General features: G+C 44.7%; 2 protein-coding genes across 2 annotated transcripts in view; one reads left to right on the forward strand and one right to left on the reverse strand.

Annotated features, from left to right (window-relative positions):
* The window catches only part of Nop16 (NOP16 nucleolar protein), a 56,539-nt gene that overhangs the window by 25,572 nt on the left and 8,540 nt on the right, over window positions 1-22,427 (reverse strand). The window lies entirely within an intron of this gene.
* Arl10 (ADP ribosylation factor like GTPase 10) lies at window positions 6,419-21,442 on the forward strand. The gene is given in 5 exon segments (XM_015488506.2): window positions 6,419-6,461; window positions 6,464-6,615; window positions 7,253-7,457; window positions 15,866-16,041; window positions 19,113-21,442. Coding segments are annotated over 5 exon segments (735 nt in total). The 5' UTR covers window positions 6,419-6,433; the 3' UTR covers window positions 19,287-21,442.

Here is a 22,427-nt window from a genome sequence, read left to right on the forward strand (position 1 = left end):
GGGTAAGAACCATATGTTGAATTGGACAACCTACCAGGCACGGTTCTTAAGCCACATTGCTTGTTGTTTAATTAATCAGAAGGGGGGAGATGCTGAGAGCCATTGCCAAGTAGGAATAACGCATGGCAATTTCTTCGTCAGCCTACCCTATGTTGCTTAGAGGAAGGACTCTCCATTGTGGACCCATGCTGGGAGCCATTAGCCAAGTAGGTAGGACAATTTCCTTGCCAGCGTACCCCATGTTGCAGTGACATTGAATGTAGGTGACCTTGCTCAAGGACCAAGGCGGATTAGGGTGTTCCCGGTTTAGGTTCCAGGTTTAAGGTTTAAGATTATTCCTGCTGGGAATAGGGCGTATCCTGCTGCCTGAGTTCCCCTTGAGTTCTCACAGGATTCAGACAGTACATTTTGGAGATAGAAGCCCAGTGGAGGTGGATTTGGGCAGAGAACGTGGATTTCCCCAGAACGTGATTGTAGACGGCTGGTGTGAGTTCGGGAATAAAGAGTTGCTGTTTGAATCTACAAGCTGTGTGGTGGCTCGTGATTGTGTGCCCAGCCAGACTGCGGCATTTGTGCCCAGCCAGACTGTGGCAGACCCAGATCATTTGCAGTGACTTTGCATGAAAGGTGACCTTGCTCAAGGACCAGGGCGGATCCAGGTTTAGGGTGTATCCTGCTGGGAATAGGGAGTGTCCCACTCCTTGGGTTTAGGGCGGTTCCAGGTTTAAGGTGTACCCTGCTGGGAATAGGGCATATCCTGCTGCCTCAGGCGCCACTCCTTGAGTTCCTGTTGAGTTCTCGCGGGATTCAGAGAGTATTTTGGGTTACAGAGCCCAGTGGAGGTGTGGATTTGCCCAGAACGTGTTTGTAGAGTGCCAGTGTGAGTTCGGGAATAAAGAATTGCTGTTTGAATCTACAAGGCTGTGAGTGGCTCGTGATTTTGTGCCCAGCCAGACTGCAGCAAGAGAGAGCTTGGTTCAAGGCCCTGGGTATGAAATTTTAAAATCCTAGCAAAAGAAATTGGTCTAGTCTGACTCAAGTCACTACCTCTGCACTCATTATTTGTGCAAAATGCCTTGTAAAAACATGGTAGGTTCACTGGAACACTTATTCTATTGTGTAGAATGAAGTGTTGCCTGATTCTAGAATCAGAAGTATGAAGGTTAATAAGCAAACAACATGGCAGATCTTGGGTTAATTAAACTGTTGGAGGTACAGTCTTCAGGAGAATGCAATGATTAGTCCAGACCTGAAACACAGTAGGTGATCATTAATTGTTGGTCCCTTCTGTCTTCTTGCTTATCATCAGAGACATGTAGTATATGTCCAGGTAGAGGTGTGAAGCCACCAAGGAATTTTAAGTGGAAAATGACATATCAGTTTCTTTCAGAAAGATGGCTCTGTAGCAATACAGAAATTAGACTATATAAGGAAGGTTGGCATTGCTTATCTTTGTAATTTAACCTTTAGTTACAGAATATCCTGGTGGGGTCAAGACTAAAGGGCAATTTATAGTACCCAAGGATACTACATATATTGACTGAAAGCACTTTGTCTTCCCTTTTATTTTTTCAGATGGTTAATAGTGGCTCTGTTTTTACAATGGATATTGCATCATGTTAAATCAAAGCCAAAGCCGAGAATGGATCTAAAAGGGTAAATGGCTGGGTGAAATACTGCAGGCCTATAATCCCAGTAACTTGGGAAGGTGAGGCAGGAGGATCACAAGTTTGAGGACAGCCTTGGCAACTTCAAGAGAACCTGACTCAAAATAAAAATTCAAAAGTGCCTGCCCAGGGGCAGACACTTGTAATTCCAGCAACTTGGGAGGTTGAGGCAGGAAGATGGCAATTTGAGACCAGGCTAGGCAACTTAAGTGAGGTCCTAAGCAACTAAGCGAGACCCTGTCTCAAAATTAAAAAAAAAAAAATGTAAAAGGAGTGGAGACATAGCTGAGTAGTAAAGTGCCTCTGGGTTCAATCCCCAGTACCACATATAAATAAATAATAAATAAAATTTAAAAGGACTAGGTGACAGCTCAGTGGTAGAGTGCCCCTGGGTTCAACCTCTGGTACTGCAAATAAAATAATAAAAGTTAAAAATTATCCTTGTTACCCACTAAATTGATGTCACAACTCACTGTCTTAATCACAGTATGAAATAGCACTGGAGTCATGTTCTCTCCCAGAGTCATACTTTCTCTAAACTCTCACTCACTCCTCCCCAAAGGAGATATTTATTTGAACAAGGAGTTGAGGAGGAGGCAGTTGACAAGCTCCACCCAGCAGCTTCTGAGTTCCCCTTTTGGCTCTGCTCATCTGCCCAAACTGGGCATTGGGTTGCTCCCTACTTCTGGGGGAGGGGAATGGTGACACTTTTCTCTCCATTTGACTATCTTCTGCATCTTCTCAATTAGTTCTAAACTTGGGGAGAGGAGATGTTATTTAAGAGCCCTTATTGTATTCTCCCTATTCCTGCCTTCAGACATTACCTCTCAAATAAGCTATACAAACTGCTCCCCACAAGTGTTAACATAAAAATAAATTTTAAAAACCTGAAAGTAATAAATAAAAAATTGAGATGGCAGGAGAACAGCATAAATATGTAGCCAAAGGTAAAGGGAAGTCAAGTAAGAAGGAAAAGAGGGTGGGGCTAAGAGCCAGGGTACAGAGGTACTGGTAATTATAAGGAAGTGAAAAGTTGTGACTATACTGGGGAAAAGGCAGGCCCTGATGGGCACTGAGAGCCTTAGGCTCCCTCTTCACCCATTACTTCACAGCCCCCGCCCCCCATGAAGTGCCAAAGGATGCTAACGTTGCCCCCACCAAAATGCCAAGGGAGCTGGGCGCGGTGGTGCACGACTATAATCCCAGTGGCTCAAGAGGCTGAGGCAGGAGGACTAGGAGTTCAAAGCCAGCCTCAGCAAAAGCTAGGCGCTAAGCAACTCAATGAGACTCTGTCTCTAAATAAAATACAAAATATGGTTGGGGATGTGGCTCAGTGGTCAAATGCCCCTGAGTTCAATTCTTGCCTCTCCCCCCCCACACACACCCCAAAAAAAGAAAAAATGCCAAGGGACGGTTGTTGGTATAACTTTCAGTTTACAGCTAGCAGCTAGCAGCTATGAGCAGCTCAGAGTGCTTGAAGAATCTACACTCTGTTCAAGCCTGATGGAACGCCTGCAGGATGGGATGCTCTGCTCTAGAGAGCTGTTAGTGAAACCACATCTGCCGCAGTCCGGCTGCAGCAAAATAACCGGGGGGTGACGAATAACTTGTGTACGTTGATACAGCAGGAGTAGGAGCCGTTTATTGCAGGACAGGAGCAGTATTTATACATTCCACACAGCTTATCTAATTAGCATAAACTAGATACATCAGTCAACCAATAAGGAATCTCCACACTTAATGGCTCACTTTTGTTACTTCTCAAACCACTCCCTCTGGCATTTTGCCAGGCACCATCCAGACTTGTTTACGAACTTTAACATTCCCCTGACAAAATGCCAGGTGTTATTTTGACTTATTTACAGACTCTAACATTTCCCCCTTTTGTTTAATTTAAATAACGACCATAGTGGTTTTTACAGAAACACCATAAATAACCTGCTACAAACAGAAAGGGAGGATACAAAATGCCACAATACCAAGCCAATTGATGGCTCCATGCAAGAAGCCCTTGGAAAAATTATACCAGCAATGACACCGTTTGCAAAGATACCGAGTTACAATTTGTTGTACATTACAGTTTGTTGTCTCAGTCCAGGTAAAGCAGTGTCTCAATAGATTAACTCACAGTCCAGGTAAATCACAGTCCAGGTAAGTTCTGCAGGCAGCTAGCTTGATCCGAAGTCTCGTCTGTTTCTCAGCCGAAGTCTCGTCCGGTTTTCAGCAACACTGGAAATTCTTCCACCTTGGTCTTTACCGGCACTGGGACGAAGGCAGGAACTCCGGATGGCTAAAGAAAATCCTGTAGCATTCTACTAAGAAAACAACCTTCTGAACAATTTAGTACATTATCTCAAGGTTTTTTTGCATTTGAAATAAGCATTAATAGTGCTCATTACTCATCAGCTTCCAGGTGTGGGAGAACCATTGTAGCTTAGTTATTGGCATTGAAAATGACCAAACATCAGGGACACCAGTAGCGTCTTCTGCTGGCTGTAGTGCCTGGGCAGCCCCAGATGGCCCTGGGGAGTGTCCCGGACTCAAACTGCTACTGGGCACAGGGAGCAAGAGCCTGCGAGACTGTGCCTCCAGGTCAGGTCTAGATTTGGGCTCGCGGCAGTGGAAGAGCCAGCTCCCCGGCCAGGAGGCGGGGAAGGGCCAGTCACCACCGCCTCTTGGAAAATCCTTGCTGCGCTGTGACCGGCTTGCACACTCGGCAGCCGCCTCTCCGCTTCACGCACCCTCCGGTAACGAAAAGTATTTAGTAATAGCCTTTTGCTGCAACTTTTTTCCTGATAATCCTTCTTCTTCTGAACTTTCTTTTTCTTTCTGACTAGAGTTCCTGGGCTCTTATCAACACATGCCCTAACTATTCTTGGTTCCACTGGGGTGCCTTCTTCCCTTAGTAATTTACTTCTCACCCCTTCCATATTTTCATCATAAAGACAGTACAATACACTGAGACAAAACAAGACACAAACATACTGTATCAATCTTCTCCATTTTCTCGAAATGGTCATTTTTTCCTCTCACCCTATCTGCCTAGGGACGAGCAGATTTGCTCCCGTCCTATCTATGGACGAGCAGCTTTTTTTCGTCACTTACCCCCGAATGTCCCGGGGCTCCCCGTACGGGCCACCATCTGCCGCAGTCCGGCTGCAGCAAAATAACTGGGGGGTGACGAATAACTTGTGTACGTTGATACAGCAGGAGTAGGAGCTGTTTATTGCAGGACAGGAGCAGTATTTATACATTCCACACAGCTTATCTAATTAGCATAAACTAGATACATCAGTCAACCAATAAGGAATCTCCACACTTAATGGCTCACTTTTGTTACTTCTCAAACCACTCCCTCTGGCATTTTGCCAGGCACCATCCAGACTTGTTTACGAACTTTAACATTCCCCTGACAAAATGCCAGGTGTTATTTTGACTTATTTACAGACTCTAACACACATCCTTAGCATTGTGGTTAGCATTGCTAAGCTGCCAGGCCAGTAAATCAATAGCCAGGAGCTTCAGGCATGGAACTCCTAACTTAGGACACCCTCTCCCCTAGGGACAAAGACCCTTCCTGATGATAGCAATATTTACAGCATCCTCCTAGTGCAGTTACATTAGGCATAAGATGATTGGCTTATGGATACTATGGGCACGCCCCACTGGAACCCTATAACAATTGTATGCATTCCAAAAATAAACCGAGCTACTGGACAAGACTTGAGGTTTATCTTCTGCCATTTCTCTCACCAGCCCCTGGATTCTGCCTCTCTCCCTCCAAGGACTGAGATAGCTGAGCACATCAGTGACTAGGAACGTCAGCAATTGGTTATATCTCAGACATTTCTCATTCCTTCTAGTGTTCTATCTGGAAGCTTTGGCAGTCACTGGGACTGACTGAAGATAAAATAGTAGACTTAAACATTCTGACTGCTGGCCCTGTCCATTTTAAAGTGCCCAGGACTCCAATACCGCAGAGCCTTTAAGCTCCAGGAGGTAGCCAAAGGAAGGTGGAAGTTACTGGAGACAGGGATTGTGGTTCTGCTCCCATCTCTGCCACCTCATAACTAAGCATCTTGGATGCCCGGCATCTTGTTTCAATTTCTTTCCTTAAGTCTTTTAAGCATGCTTGGGTTTAAATTCAGGCTACACCAATGTACTACAGTGCGAATTAGGGAAGGTTTTACTTAACTCCTGGGTCTCAGTTACTTTTGTTAAGTAGTAACAGAGAGCCGGGCTCGGGAGGCAGAGACAGCAGGAACACGAGTTCAAAGCCAGCTTCATCAAGGCGAGGCGCTAAGCAACTCAGTGAGACCCTGTCTCTAATAGAACACAAGATAGGACTGGGAATATGGCTCAGTGGTTGCACCCCTGAGTTCAATCCCCGGTACCCGCACGCCCACACGCACCCCTCCCCACCACAAAGGAAATAACAGAGAAAATCCGTGAGCCAAGAAAGTACCCAGTAATTGTTAGGGAAATACTGCCAAGTCCCACCCTCCCCTGGCGCACCGCACAACACCTGGCAGAGACATCCTTAAGTCTCCGCTTGCCGGCCCGCGCCCCCAACCCGGGCTGCCAGGTCGCGGGCAGCCTGTCGCGACAGCGGCGGTGCATTGTGGGGTTTGTAGTGCGGGGCTGGGGTTGGGTGGGTGGGCGCGGCCGGCAGTCGCAGTGGGGCCATCTTCGGCAGGCAGGCGGGCAGGCGGCTGGCGGGCTAGCTCCGCCTTTGCAGCCCGCACCTGCTCCCCTCGCCTGGCCCGATGGCGCCGCGCCCGCTGGGCCCCTTGGTGCTGCCTTGGGCGGTGCCGCGGCAGTGCTCGGCTCTGTGCTCTTCATCCTCTGGAAAACCTACTTCGGCAGTGGACGGGAGAGGCGTTGGGACCGGGGCGAGGCCTGGTGGGGCGCGGAGCCCGCCCGTCTACCCCAGTGGGACGAGTGGGACGTGAGTGCTGGGCCGGGTTCTGCTGAGGGGCTGGGCGGGCTGGGGTCTGCACCTTTGCACGTGTGGCCGAGGGGTGTGTCTGCGGCCCAGCCGTAAGAGCGCCAGAAGCGCTCTCTGGGGCTTGTCCGCCGCAGCGCGGATGGACACGAGGCGGGCAGTCATAGGGTCCTGGAACCCAGGTACGCGGGAGCAAGTTTGGATGTGTGTTGCACCGTCGTGCGACGCTGTGGGACTCGACATCCGGTCGTCAGGGTGTGGCCCGGGAGAGAAGGTGCGGCCCAACCGGGTCCGGCCGGCGCCTGCGCAGTGTGCGCGGCACGCAGCCAAGGGGGATCCTGGGAGAATTCTCAGCCCCTCCGGAGGCAGGCAGCAGGTCGGTCCCGCAACTCCGCAGACCTTAAGGGGCTGGGGCTGGGGTCTGTAGTCTGCGGAAATTGAGGCTCCGCGAGGGAAAGGAATGTGTCCGAGATCGTTCAGAGTAGCGGGGAAATTGAGGACTCCAAAAGCAGCTCTAGCGCCACTCCTTCAGATCACACCTGCCTGTCCCTGGACGGGAGGAGGGCGGGGATGGTGCTTTGGTCTAACCTAGGGTGAGGCAGGAGAGGTTGTCAGCCGCAGCCTGACCTCTGTCCCGCAGCCCGAGGACGAGGAGGAGGAGGAGGAGCCGGCGCTGGAAGAGTTAGAGCAGCGCGAGGTGCTGGTGCTGGGACTGGATGGCTCTGGGAAGAGCACGTTCCTACGTGTGCTATCAGGGAAGCCACCGCTGGAAGGCCACATCCCCACCTGGGGCTTCAACTCCGTGAGGCTACCTACCAAGGACTTCGAGGTGGACCTGCTAGAGAGTGAGCAGAGACACCCCCCCCCACCCCCGCATTCCATCTCCTCATCATCACTGATGCTGGACCTAAGCCTGAATTGTTTAGAGGGACCGGGAGCCAAGAATGCATGTATAAGCAGGACACTCCCCTGTATGAAATTCTTCCCACCCCGCTCCCAGAGACAGAAGATACAGTTCAAATTCCATATACTGGCATTTCAGATACTTCATGATGGGTCATCTCTAATACGGTCACCTGCCCCTCACTACTAGTGAAGTTCACATATCTTAACACTGAGAAACTAACAGCTAAGGGTTCATATGCCAAGTACTTTATAAGAATTACTTAATAAAATCCTCCCAACAGTTCCCTAAATTATAATCAGTTACTACCTTCATCAAACAAGTTCAGTCATTTAGCCAAGGTCATCCTGCTTTTCAGTGTTCTAATGCAGTGTCTGGCTCTGGCTATTAAACACTGTGCTACATTGCTTGTTTCTGAAGGTCACTTGGTGGTCTCTTTCTTATCTTGTCTTTTGCATGCACTGTTCCCTCAGTCTGAAAAGCCCTTCTTCTCTTGATAAACTGCTATTTGACATCAGACTTTAAATATGATATGAGTTTGAAGCCTTCCCTGATTCTCAGATTAAGAACTCCTTTGCCCTCCCTTTCTGCCGTAGCCTATGCTCTTGACTAAGCCTATGCACCTTGTACACATATTAGTATGTTTCATCTTTATCCACAAGGGCTCATCCCCAAGTTGGTTGCTAGCAGAGCATATAGAGTGAGTGATCAGAGAGGTTCTTGAGGAACCCCTGTCTTAATTTCTAGGCTTCTTGAAATTTTAGGAGAGAATGGCAGAGAGGATTGAGACGGTAGCAATATTTAATCACTTATATCCAGCCTTAGTCTCACTGGGCAGGACTAGGGACTTCCTGATAGCCACAGGACTCAGGTCATAAAGACTGGGTACATTTAAGTACTAGGAATTAGAATCAGACTTTGAATGAGGCCTGAGTGGGCCTCGTTCCTTTGGTTTCAGATACTTGCCTATTGGATTGGTTTAACCGTGTCTCTTCTTCCTGCTTGTAGCAAACATTTACCCAGGATTCTGGTCCTTACACCAAACCTTCTCAGACTCCTTCTCATGTGCCAGGGACACAGCTTAAGTGGGGGCTATGCACTTGAGGCTTATTTGTCAGCAGAGACAATATCACTTTTCCCCCAGCTCTGCCAGAAGGAAAAGGATTTTTCATGCTTTCTGAGGGTCTGATATATAACAGTCCAAGCTCAATGGAGACCTTCAGCCTGGATTCAAACTTAGATCTCCCAATTCTGAAAGGCCTGGGACTTTTCTCTCTCAGTCCCTTCACTGAGACCCCTTATAATGCCTATTCTGAAGCCCAAGAGAGAATGGGCCCTTTGGGCATAATTGGTGACTGAATGAATGAATTCAAAACACTTTGATGACTATTCCCTTTCCCACCTCCAGCGCCCAATTTATTAGACAGTTCTGTCAGCTGTATCCTCTGATATATTCTGTATTGTCCACCTCCCATCTCCTCTGTTGCTTCCTGGTCCAAGCCACTGTCCTCTCTCTTGTCAGTACTACAATAGTTATCAAAGGGAATGACTTTACCATTCATTGCTCTACTTAAAACTTGGGAGGCATTCTGGTAAGGAAATGGGCTTATTCAAAGCCAGTTTTGAGGAAGGTAGAGAAGAACTTCCTGTCCCAAATCTCCATCTTGGTGGTTGGGGGCTGGTAGGGGAGGCAGCTCAGGGTCTTTTACAAGAAGAGAGAAGGCAGAGTGGGGCAAAAGGTAGGAAATGAACATATGTAGATTGAACTACACTAATTAGGTTTCGCTAGGTTTTTAATCAGAAACATGTCAGTCCTGGGTTCCCTGACACCTGTCAGGCTACAGAGAGGCAGCCTGCACCCTTGACTCAGTATAAGGAAATATGGGATACAGAAAAAGTTGCCAGAATGTTGCCCTTAATTTTCTTTTTTTTAAATTTGTTCCTTTTTATGGTGCTGGGGATCAAACCCAGGGCATTATATGCTAGGCAAGCACTTGACAAGTGACTACATTTGGTTATAGTGTCCAGTCCGTCCTCCCCATGAAGATATTACAGATTATTTTCCAAGAAAAGATTAGCTCTTAGAGCAGAAAAAATAAAATATCAATAAGAACAAAGCAATCCAGTCTGTACTATAGATTTGAACTAATAGTTTTTTTGTTTGTTTGTTTTTGTTTTTTGGTACTAGAAGTTGAACCTAAGGGTGCCTTACCGTTGAGCTACATTTTATTATTTTGAGACAGGGTCTCACTAAATTTTTGAGGATGGCCCTGAACTTGTGGTTCCCCTGCCTCAGCAGGATTTGTAGTCCCAAGTTGCTGGGACTACAGGTATGTGCATACTGTGTCCAGCATAGTTGTTTCAATTTTATCTAATCAAAGAAAACCAACATGGTTGTAAAAATAGTCCTGTCAGATGTGCACTAAAGAATGCCTGATATCTGGAGTCCTTCTTAGGTAAATCTGGATTGATCACCATCTGGGTAGAAAGTATAACATTTCCATAACATTTTCAGAATTTAGGTATATTCCATAGGACCATAAAACCTTGAACACAGTCTATTAGAATTAATATCAATCCATCAATTAAGAACATACAGCCAGGGCTGGGGATGTGGCTCAAATGGTAGTGCGCTCGCCTAGCATGCGTGAGGCACTGGGTTCGATTCTCAGCACCACATAAAAATAAAATAAAGATATTGTGTCCACCTAAAACTAAAAAATATAATATTTGAAAAAAAAAAAGAACATACAGCCAGGCACAGTGGCACACACCTGTAATCCCATCAGTTTGGGAGGCTGAGATAAAGCCAGCCTCAACAAAAGCAGGGTGCTAAGCAACTCAGTGAAACCCTGTGTCTAAATAAAATATAAAATAGGGCTGGGCATGTGGCTCAGTGGCCGAGTGCCCTTGAGTTCAATACCCAGTATCAAAAAAAAAGAAAGAAAGAAAGAAAGAAAAAGAATATATATAACTGGGTGTAGTGGCACATGCCTGTAATCCCTGCAATTTGGGAGGCTGAGAAAGGAGGATTGTGGGTTCAAGGCCAGACTTAACAGCTTAATGAAAACCTGTTTCAAAATAAAAAGGACTAGGGGTATAGCACAGTGGTACCCCTGGCTCAGTCCCCAGTGCCAAAAAATAAATAAATAAATAAACCAACAATAACAAAACATTTAGGGCTAGGGATATAGCTCAGTGATAGAGTGTCTGCCTTTTCGTGTATGATGCCCTAAGTTTGATCCCCAGCATCACACACACAAAAAAGGAACCTACCTAAATACACTTACATGTATTTTGTAAACTAAGTTATAATGCAAACAATACATTTGAGAAAACTCTTAAAACAGCCAGTCTTATCCTGTATCAAAATCTTCAACCTTAAATTTGTCTCAAGATAAAGGATGAATAAAGCAGGATTGCCCCTTATCAACTATAGAACTACAGTTCATGTTATTTAAAATAACTGCAAGCAGTACATAAGGTATTATTACTTAGCGGGCTTAAGTTAACTTCACAAAACAATTTAGTTACCCCTACAGTATGTTAAGACAATAATCGTGATTTATAGCATAATATCCAGATGCAGATTAGAGAGAGTATCAATAAATCACATCATCATAAAAATAATATTCATTTAACCAGTTATAAACCAAAAAGAGACTTTAGAACAAATAAAAATTAGAATGAATCCTGATTCTTATAGGACTTAATCTTATTTTAAGCAATCGAAACCTAACAAAGGGGGCTTGGGATATAGCTCACTTGGTAGAGTGCTTGCCTCACATGCACAAGGGCCTGAATTCAATCCTCAATACCACCAAAAAAAAAAAAAAAACTAACAAAGGGCTGTGGATATTGCTCAGTTGTAGTCTGCTTTCGTACCATACACAAGGCCCAGGTTTGATCACGAAATAAATAATAACAAAAGCAGAAAATAGGAAATTGTCTTGATAAAACAAAATCTTTAAGTCAGTTTTTTCCAAACTTTGTTAAGAGCAGATCAATATAAGAAATCCTAAGTTCCTCTAGAATTTAATCAAGCAAACCAGAATGGTGAAATGGTGAAAAATATTTTCTGTATTTCTTTTTCAGAATTTCTATATCACATATGCTGATTTGTTACAAAATAGGTTTGCTCTGACCTCTGATACTATCTAATGGCCTGCAAGCCCTCTTCAACTTCACATTGCTTTGGAGAAATAGTCATTTAAATCTAACCATTATTTAGAAAGTTATTGATAAAAGAGACATATATCAAACCTGAAAAAAAATATTCTGAGGTAAAATTCTGACTCAAAAGAACAAAATTCACTCTTATCTTATGTCCTTAGATAATTGAAAATGGAGAAAATAAAACATATTTAAAATAATGTAGCTGGGCACAGCGGTGCACATCTGTAATCCTAGCAACTTGGAAGGCTGAAGCAAGAGAAATACAAGTTATGGTCAGCCTTAACAACTTAGCAAGACCCTGTCTCAAAATAAAAAGGACTGGGGATGTAGCTCAGTGGAAAAGCACCCCTGGGTTTATTCCCTAGTACCATAAATAAATAAATAAAAAATACTAGTAGGGCATGCCTGTAATCCCAGAAACCCAGGAGACTGAGGCAGGAAGCCAGCCTTGGCAATATGTTGAGACCCTGTCTCAAAATAAAAAAGGTCTAGGGATATAGCTCAGTGGTAGAATGCCCCTGGATCCAATTCCCAGTACCACTAAAAAGAAAGAAAGAAAGAAAACACAAGATATTTGAGTGGTGAAAAGCCTAAGATTTCTAGCTCTGAATTAAGGTTTTCTTATAAAAATAAAACCATTTTAAAAACTACATCTTTAAATGGTGTGCAGTGGTGCATGCCTGTATTCCCAGTTTCTCAGGAGGCTGAGGCAGGAGAGTTACAAGTTTGAGGACAGCCTTAGCAATTTAGTGAGACTGTCTCAAAATAAAAAAGGTTAGGAATGTAGCTTATTTGGAGAGCTCCCATGGGTTCAATCCTAGTACCACAGCTACATTTTAAATCTAAGCAAAGAATAGTTTGTTTATGGGCTTTTATACAAAACAAAGAATGTTTTTATAAAGCACTGAACATTTACAAATATCTGTCCTAATATATTTATCTAATTTACTCATTTTAACAGCTATTTTGAGATTACCCATGGACGTAGGAAGCATTGAACGTTATATCTTTTTTTTTTTTTCATATTTATTTATTTTTTTTAGTTTTCGGCGGACACAACATCTTTGTTTGTATGTGGTGCTGAGGATCGAACCTAGGCTGCACGCATGCCAGGCGAGCGCGCTACCGCTTGAGCCACATCCCCAGCCCTGAACGTTATATCTTTAATCTTCTTAATATCCAAGTCAGTTTAGTAGGCCAGAAAAAAATGTGTCACCAAATTGTAAAAATATCCTTATTATCAACATTCAAATTAACCTTTTTGTCATAGATTTACTAAAGTCATGTGAATCAAAAGGCATTTGGATGACAGATTTCAAATTATGTGCTTACTTATCTATAAATCAACTTGTTGCCAGGAAAACAAACAATAGATAAGCATATAAACATAGGTACACACAAAATTTCAAAGCTTAAATTTATTTGCTAGATATATCAGACTATTAAGGCTATGATATAACCTTAAGCAGTCTATAAATCTTAAATTTGCATTGTCAGTTGAGGTCAGGTAGAAATTTTACATCTCAAAGTTTCAGACCAACAAACCTTAAATAACCAGTTTCTTATTAGAGAAAATCAATTTTTTTATTTTTTTTTTATTTTTTTTTTAATATTCATTCTTCAGTTATCGGCGGACACAACATCTTTGTTTGTATGTGGTGCTGAGGATCGAACCCGGGCCACACGCATGCCAGACGAGCGTGCCACCACTTGAGCCACATCCCCAGCCCTCAAATTTTTAAAAAATATTTATTTTTTAGTTGTAGTTGGGCACAATATCTTAATTAATTAATTTTTATGTGGTGCTAAGGATTGAACCCAGGGCCTCACACGAACTAGGCGAGCACTTTACCCCTGAGCCATAGACACAGCCCCCAAAAGACATAATTTAAATACACAAAATCAAAAAAAGAATTACCAGAGGGGAAAAACATGAGTTCAAAATAAAGTCCATTGTGGATAAGTTTTATCCATCTTGTTGATAGAGGCTCCTAAAGGCTGATGACTAAAGCAAGAGTTATGCTTGGGAAAATGGAATTCCCTATCTTATGCAGATAAATCTATTGCAATAGCCACCAGAGTTTAGCCTCTTAAGCCAACTTTCAATTTAACAAGCATTAAATCAGCATGCACTTTCAGATATATAGGTCATGCTATCATCTTTTTTTCCAAACCAAAACCAAACCCAGAGGAGCTCTCCAAACAAACCAACAGAATTACTGGAATTTTTACCTATGAATTTTACCTCATCCATCTGTACTCTGAAATCAAGTTCCAGATGGTAGAGAGAATTTACCTGATACCATCCTGTATTGCAAAATTAGCCACTCAAGACCCAAAGCTTCAAATGACTGAGATAAAATTCTCAATGTGCACCATGATGTGATACCCAGCCAGCAGGACTCAGTTCCCAAATAGACTTTTTCCCTCACCAACAAATCATTTTTAGGTAGCTGATGATACAGCAGAAACATGCGGGGTGGAGAAGGGGTATTCCCCCAAATTTCACCTGTAGGTTCAACTAGCCATGAGCAGAGAAGCCCCCTTCTCCATGGAGATGGCTGGGGGTTTGAACCATGCTGCTCAAGGGCAGGATCCTTTCCCCAGTACGGCTTGCCAAAAGTATGGCCTGAGGGAATGGTATTACAGCTCCTTGCTCCACTAGAAACTCAGGAGGCACACTGGCGAGGAAATAGGTTTATTCCAAGCCAGCTTTGAGGAGGATAGAGGAAAACTTCATGTCTCAAATTCCCATCCGGGGGGGGCCTTAGGGGGGTGCAGAAAGTTTTTGTAAGAGAAGGCAGAGTGGGACAAAAGAGCTAGGCTGTGTTAATCAGAAACATGTCAGTCTTGGGTTCCCTGGACCCATCAGGCCAGGGGAGGCTGGTCTTCACCCTCTATTCTTAATATAAGGACATATGGGATGCAGAGAAACAGTTATCAGGAAGTTGCCCTTAATTTCCAAAAGGTGGCTTTTTATCCTCATTACTCTTCCTGCTTCCATTTATGTCCTCAGTGTCAGAGGTGTCTTTCAGAAATCCATGTCAGATGTCAGTCTTGTTTAAATTGCCTAAGGGACTCCCTGTGGCCTTAATGGCCCTGTGCAGCCCACCACTGACCAACCTCACCTGTCATGCTGTCTTCGTCTCTCCCTCTGGTGGTGCCTCAGCCACAACATACTCAAGCATGTCAAGCTTCCCTCTGCCTGTGATGCTTTTCTCTGCCTTTTCTTTTGACTAGCTCCTTATTTTCCCAGACTCAGTTCACGTGCCACTTCCTTCACAGACCACCTAATTCAAGGCCATCCCTGCCCCCAACCACTTTCCCTTGTTCTGTTTTATCTCCTCCCTTTCTGTTTTATCTCCTCCCTTTCTGTATTATCACCTGGTCCATCCTGGTTAGAGAGGGAGCTCCTTGAGAGCAGGGCCCCTGCCTGCTTGGGTTACCTCTGTATCCCCAGCACCCAGATCAGTGCTTGGCACCTAGTAAGCACTCAGTAAATACTTGATGAGTGCCTGCTATGTGCCAGGCATTGTGCTGAGGCTTTGGGGGGATCCAGAGGTAAGTACCTCTCAGAAGAGCTTAGAGTACAAGTATCAAAACCAGAAATACTGGGATGCAGGTGACCATGGGTACAGAGCAGAGAGGCAGAGAGGATCAGGAAGGTGGAGACACTATGTGGACAACCATGTGTTGGTAGGATAGAGTATGGTATTTCCAAGAGAAGAGAACAAGATGACATGAGAACAGGGAGAAACTGACTAGGAATGGCTGTGAATAGGCAGGGCAGAAATCCTGTCTTTTCTAGGCATTGGGACTCCTGGCTTCTCATCACAGCCATCACTCACCTGGGAGAAAGCTAGGAAATGGTAATTGCAGAGCACCTATGTGCCACTCTTATGAAGGGTGCATTGCATATGGTACCTTTGGGTTTTAGTGCAACTCTGATAACTTCAGTGAGGAAGGTACTGATGCTCAAAAATAGCTACATCCCCTAAGAGACCTGGCTGTTGGAGCTAGAGCCAAACTCAGGTCTGATTAGTTTTGAACTCTGTGGTCCTTTCACTGCCCCTGGATGGTAGAGCCTTGGGAAGCTGGAATTGGGGTGGGGTTGCTGTGGGCAGAGAACCAGGCCCCAGGAAGGCTCTGATCTGGCCCCTGGCCTCTTCTCAGTCGGTGGCAGCCAGAACCTACGCTTCTACTGGAAGGAGTTTGTGAATGAGGTGGATGTGCTGGTCTTCATGGTGGACTCAGCTGACCGGCTGCGGTTGCCCTGGGCCCGGCAAGAACTTCATAAACTGCTGGACAAAGACCCTGACCTGCCTGTCGTTGTGGTTGCCAATAAGCAGGTAAGGGCCATGGGAGGCTGGCTAAAGCCAGTTGAACTTCTCACACATGCCTGGGAAGGGCAGGGAGCACTATAGAAGGATTTGGGTCTGTGCTTGGAGGACTTAGCTGAGATACTGTCCCCCGAGTCTTCTACCTATGCTCTTTCCTCATCCCTACCTCTGTCTTCACTCCTCTTTGCCTCCCTATCCTCTGTCACCCTGGAGACATAAGAAAAATAATTACTAAGTACCCACTATGTACCAGGTATGGTTTTGAGTGACATTTCTTATTGGACTTCTGTTGACCCTACAAGGTGTGGGATAGTCTCAGAGAGGTTTTTTATCCCCCAAAGTTTGTATTAGTGGAATTGGGGTAAGAGTAGTAGAATTGGGATGTCTGATCCAAAATCTGTACGTTTACCTGGGTATGATGGTGCATACCTGAAATCTGAGCAATTCAGGAGGCTGAGGCAAGAACACTGCAAGTTCAAGGCCAGCCTGAGCAACTTAGGGAGACCCTGTCTCAAAATTAAAAAATAAAAATGTCTGGGATGTAGATCAGTAGTAGAGCACCCTGGGTTTCAGCCCCAATACTAGGAGGAAAAAAAAAAAAAAAAAACTTTTACCTTTTTCACTCTGTTCTGCCCTTTCAACTTCTGGTTATAAACCAGAGAGCTAAAGTGACAAGAAATAGAATGGATTAAATAATAATAACAACATTTATTATGTGCTCATAGTGTTCCAGGCATCTAACAACCATGATCTCACTTCATTACTGTAAAAATTCATGATGGGCTGGGCACAGAGGCGCACGCCTATAATCCTAGCTGCTCGGGAGGCTGAAGCCAGGAGGATTGCAAGTTCAAAGCCAACCTCAGCAAAAGCCAGGTGCTAAGCAACTCAGTGAGACCATGTCTCTAAATACAATACAAAATATGGCTGGAGATGTGGCTCAGTGATCAAGTGTCCCTGAGTTTAATCCCCAGTACCAAAAACAACAACAACAACAACAAAAAAAACCAACCCATGATGGGCCCTGCTGTCATCCCTCAATGCCTGAAGTTCCAACTTTAGCAAAGCCAAGACTCAAACTCAGGTCTTCCTCAATGCTTTTAACCATAACAGAGGGCTACCTTGGGTCCACCAAACTTCAACATCACAGACCTTAGGTGCAATCCTTGATACCTGGAAGCTGTGCAGTCCAGAACCCTGTCATACTTCCTATGGCCTGTGCCTGTGTGTCTCAGAAATGTGGGATATGTTTTTTTGTTTGGATTTTGGTGGTAATAGTGATGGAACCCAGGGCTCCAAGCATGCTACAAGCACTCTACCATTGAGCTATATCCCCTGTCCTGTGGAATATGATTCTAACTGAACTGGAGAGAAGCTCTATGTCTTTGACCTTAGATTCCCCCTACCTATTGACAACTATTTATAAATACAGTGACCATGACTGGACATGTAGCTCAATGGCAGAGCACTTGCGTGGCATGCACAAGACCCTAGGTTCAATCCCCAGTACTGCAAATAAATAAATAAATAATAGTGGTGACCAAATGGCCGGGTCTGCATCAGGCATTCCCCATCTATGTCTGTTACTCTGGTGTGACTATTAATAGTTCCTAGCCTCTGAAGTACCCTGGCTTAGACAATGAATTATATCTTCATCTTATTTATAACTAACAGCAATTTTACACCTATGGGAGTCAATGATTAATTTATAGTAGTTTTGTGTTTTTTTTAAACTTTTTTTAGTTGTAGTTGGACACAGTACCCCAGCCCCTATAGTAGGTTTTTGTTTGTTTGTTTGTTTGGGTTTTTTTTTTTAGTTTTCAGCGGACACAACATCTTTGTTTGTATGTGGTGCTGAGGATCAAACCCAGGCCGCACGCATGCCAGGCGAGCGCGCTACCTCTTGAGCCACATCCCCAGCCCTATAGTAGGTTTTTTAATATAATGTTTGGTTACTTTATATAGCAGCTTTAAACCTACAGGAGTTAAAACCAAAGGTCCCAGCATTCTATGAATTAGTACAAGAGAATCCTTTTAATCTTGGGCCATGATTGAAATTAAAATATATCATCAGCAGCCATGCTGTGAGTACGTTCTTTCTTTCTTTCAGCTAATTTTTAGGGTATTGTCTGGAAGTAACCCTCTATATGAACTCTACCATTCAGTGTAGGAAACTGAGCCAGGATTTCTGTAAGGGTCAAAACTTGGTCATCAAACCAACCTGAGTTTGGAACCTGTCTCTGCAATTTATTACTGTTACTTGGGCTAAAAGACTTCACCTCCCTGTACCAATTTCCTCATCAGTTACGTGCACACTGCAGGAATTAGTCTAGGTGTATAAGCACCTGTCATGATGGCTGATACATAGGAAGTGTTCTGTTTGTTTGTTTTTAATTTTTATTTATTTTATTCACTTTAGTTGTTGATGGACCTTTAATTTTTATTTTTATGTGGTGCTGAGAATTGAACCTAGTGCCTCAACATTCGAGGCAAGCGCTCTACCACTGAGCCACAACCCCAGCCCGAAGTGTTCTGTTTCTTACTATAGTTGCTGATAGTGCAATGAAAAGTAAGTCAGGTGGTACAAAAGTATGTCAGGGATGAGGGAGAGAGTTTTTTGTTTTATTTTGGTACTAGAGATTAAACCCATGGCATTTTGCCACTAAGCTACAGCCACATCCCTGTTTTTTGTTTGTTTGTTCATTTCTTTTGTTTTACAGTACTGGGGATTAAACCCAGAGCCTCGCTATGCTAGGCAAGTACCCTACCACTGAGATAAACATCCCCAGCCCATCCCCAGTCTTTTATTTTGACACATGGCCTAAGTCCTGAGCTGGCCTTGAATTTGGGTCCTCCTATGTCAGCCTCCCGAATTGCTAGGATCACAGGTGCACCACTACGCCCATCAAGAACTCTGAGTTTATTACAAGGTACCCAGAGGTGGCTCCTGGAAACTTGGGCCCTGATGTTCCCGGAAGTAGCCAAAGAGTAGTTGATTTCATGGATGACAGGATAACAAGAGTGGCAGTGTTGGGAACCACTCTCAGCTGTATCCTAACTGGTTTCTGTGTCTACCCTAGGACCTGAGCGAGGCCATGAGTATGGTGGAGCTGCAGCAGGAGCTGGGCTTGCAGGCCGTCGACAGCCAACGGGAAGTTTTCCTCTTGGCAGCCAGCATTGCCCCTGCTGGACCTGGCTTTGAAAATCCTGGCACCGTGCATATTTGGAAACTGCTCTTGGAGCTTCTCTCCTAGGCTGGAGCCACCTGCTCATTGCCCAGCCAGGGACCACAGTTCCCTGCCTCCTGCTTCTTCATCACCAGCCTGGGCCTGGGGCAGGACCCACACGACACTTCCCTTCTCCCCTCCTTGCCCTCTCAAGAGCAAGGTCAAGTCCTGTGCATACACCTTCCTGGTGAGGTAGCCATGAGGCTGAAACAGAGAGGTGGGAGAGGGTAGTTTCTTGCTTATTCTAGGCTGGAGTGTGGATCCAGCGTTCCTTTCTGTTACCTGCACAGTGAGATGCTTACTGGGCTCAGTCCTCCCCTCCTTGAAGGTCTCAGTGGTTGAAAGAACCAGTGCAGGTGTCACAAATACTCCCTGGCACCTCCAGGTCTCCCAGTCTAGACTGTCCCTCCTGGTGACCATGCCCTTCACATCCGAGCAGGTTCTGTGTGGTTTGGAGTGAGCCCTTGCTTCCAGCTCTGCATTTGTCCTTCAGGCCCTGCTCTGCCAGCCAAGCTCAATGGCACATACCTGTAATCCTAGTGACTCAGGAGACTGAGGCAGGAGGATTGCAAGTTCATGGCCAGCCTGGGCAACTTAGCAAGCCCCTGCTCTGCCTAATTGGCTTGTGGCCTTGTGTAGTCTCTGCCTCTCTAGTCCCTAGGCCATCATTTCAAAGGGAGGTGATTGCCATGTTTTGTTCTAACTGCCAACCATGGAGATGTGAAGTACTAGGATGAACCTGGAGACCCTAGCAAGGACCTTCTCAACACCTCCCTGCTTTTAAGGCCTGGATTGCCAGCTTCTCTTGACCGCAGAATAAGTACAGTTCACCAGACAGAAAGGGTTAAGGCTGGGTTTCCCCCTGATGTGGAGACAAGCTGCTGCTCTTGTACTAACTGTGCCAATGCTCATGTTTACATAAGCCTGAGTCCCTGGGAATGAGACTGTTGACTGGAGTTGGGAGTCAGCATCAGAACTGTGTTTTATTTATTTATTTATGTATTTATCAAAGGAACAGGCCAAAGTTCTAGGTTCTGTTTCTAGGTGCTGTAATCACAACCCCAGGTGATTGTCATAGAAAATTTGGAACATTGAGGAAAATGGAATCATGATGATATTGAAATAACCTACAGATGACAATGGAGACAAAGCTGTAGCCACACCTCCTCCTGCCTTTGAGATTGTAATTGATATCATATTTTACATTGATTCACATGAACTTAAACTCATCCCTTTGGCTCAGTATGTTGAAGGAACACAAACCCCTTCTGGATAGATAAAAATGACTCTGGGAGAGGAAATTTCTGTAAATCCAGGTAAAAAGATGAAAAAAAAAATTCATCATGTGAATCTATAGGACAGGAATAGCAGACCAGCCAACAAGGTGGCCTTGGGCATATCACTCAGCCTTCCTGGACCATTTACTCCCCAACAAAAGCAAAGTTGGACTGAAATTCTGGAATTATCTCCAGTGCACATTCCATGATTCTATGAATAGTGATCAGCCAATTTAAGGACTGTCTCCACATCAACAGTTCTTGTTTGTACAGGCAAAAGAAGGAGCCTGTTGTCTGTCAGGGGCCACTGAATAATCAACAACTGCAAACGGACTTATTTTTTTAAGGTGATATCCCACTCAATTTGCTTTCTAATTGAGAACAGAAGTGTGTGCCTTTGTTTCATTTGACGTGTACCAGCATGCTTCAGTACCATAATGTGGTCAGGAAGGGCACTGTGGAGGGGCAGTGTGTGGGAAGCTTTTAAGTCCAGAAATAAGTGTGATCTGTGGGAATGTGGCCCACTGTGCCCTTGGACTGTGGAAATAACAGAATGGAATCACTGTTCTTTGATATGCCAATTCATCTTCCATGGCAAGAAGGGATGTTTCTGCTTTTGTATTAAATATTTAAGGAATGACTTGGGTTTTAGAGTAGCCTTTGAAATTTTGCTAGCAGTTTTTCATCTTGTCATTGGAAGAGTGAGAAACTGTGTCTTTGTTCTATAAAATTCACCTTGTTCTCCAGGGCTTAAAGGTTGCCTTCGGAACCAGCATTGATTGTTGAGAGGGATACTTTTTTTCCTAATTAAGATCTGCCTTTGTCTAATGAATATCATTATGTAGTACAATTTTTAAAGTCCTCAATAAGGGGAGATGAACTTGAAGAATAAACAATTCTACTATATATATCTACTTGAGCTGCTTTTATAAAGACCACTCTCAGAACCTCAGGTGTCAGTGGCACATTGAGGAGCTAGAGTAGCATCACCACCCCATCCTTATACAGCATATAGGAATTCCAGTGGCCTCTGGGTGCTAGTACACTCACATGGTGGGGGCTGCTAGCACATTCTTTTCCCTCCCTGCCTGGCCTTGTGGAGATTTTGTTGTTGTGTTTGGGTTTTTTTTTTTGGGGGGGGGGGGTGGTAGTAGGGATTGAACCGAGAGGTGCTTTACCACTAACCTATAACCCAGTCCTTTTTATTTTTGAGACAAGATGCTGAGTCTGGTCTCAAATGTGCAATCCTTTTGCCTCAGCCTCCTGAATCACTGGGATTTTTAGGTATGTGCCACCATGCAGGACTCCTGTGGTGCTTTTACCTAGTTGCTGGGGATTGAACCCAAGGGCACTCTACCACTGAGCTACATCCCTAGCCCTTTTTTATTTTTTGTTTTGAGACAGGGTCTCTCTAAATTGCCCAGGCTGGTCTCGAAATCCTCCTGCCTCAGCTCCCACGTTGCTGTAATTACAGTGTACACCACCACACCTGGCACTCAGCTACTTCTGAATAGTACTTTCTGGGACCAGGAGCTGAGAACATCTGGCTCTTGCAAATCAGCCAGTTACCTACAGCTTCTCATCTCAAAGTATGTTCCCCAGTCTAGCCTGGGTGACACTCTATTCCTCCCAGTGCCCCAGCCCCACAGTTGCCAATTTAGATGAGCTTAGAAACACCAAATTAAATGTCTGGGATGCACTCACATTCTAACAAGGTCAGCCAGAGGGAAGATACAAACCAGAATGAAGAGATGCCTCTGGGATCTACTCACCTGTTGCACCTGTGCCAGGATCATTCACCTGGCCTTAGCAGCCTGGGTTGTTTTGGGAGGTGTTAGGGATCAAACCTAGGGCTTCATACATGCTAGGTGGGGCCTTTGTTCTTAAGCTA

Source organism: Marmota marmota, unplaced genomic scaffold (genome assembly GCF_001458135.2).
Source record: "Marmota marmota marmota unplaced genomic scaffold, marMar, whole genome shotgun sequence".
NCBI lineage: Eukaryota > Metazoa > Chordata > Mammalia > Rodentia > Sciuridae > Marmota > Marmota marmota.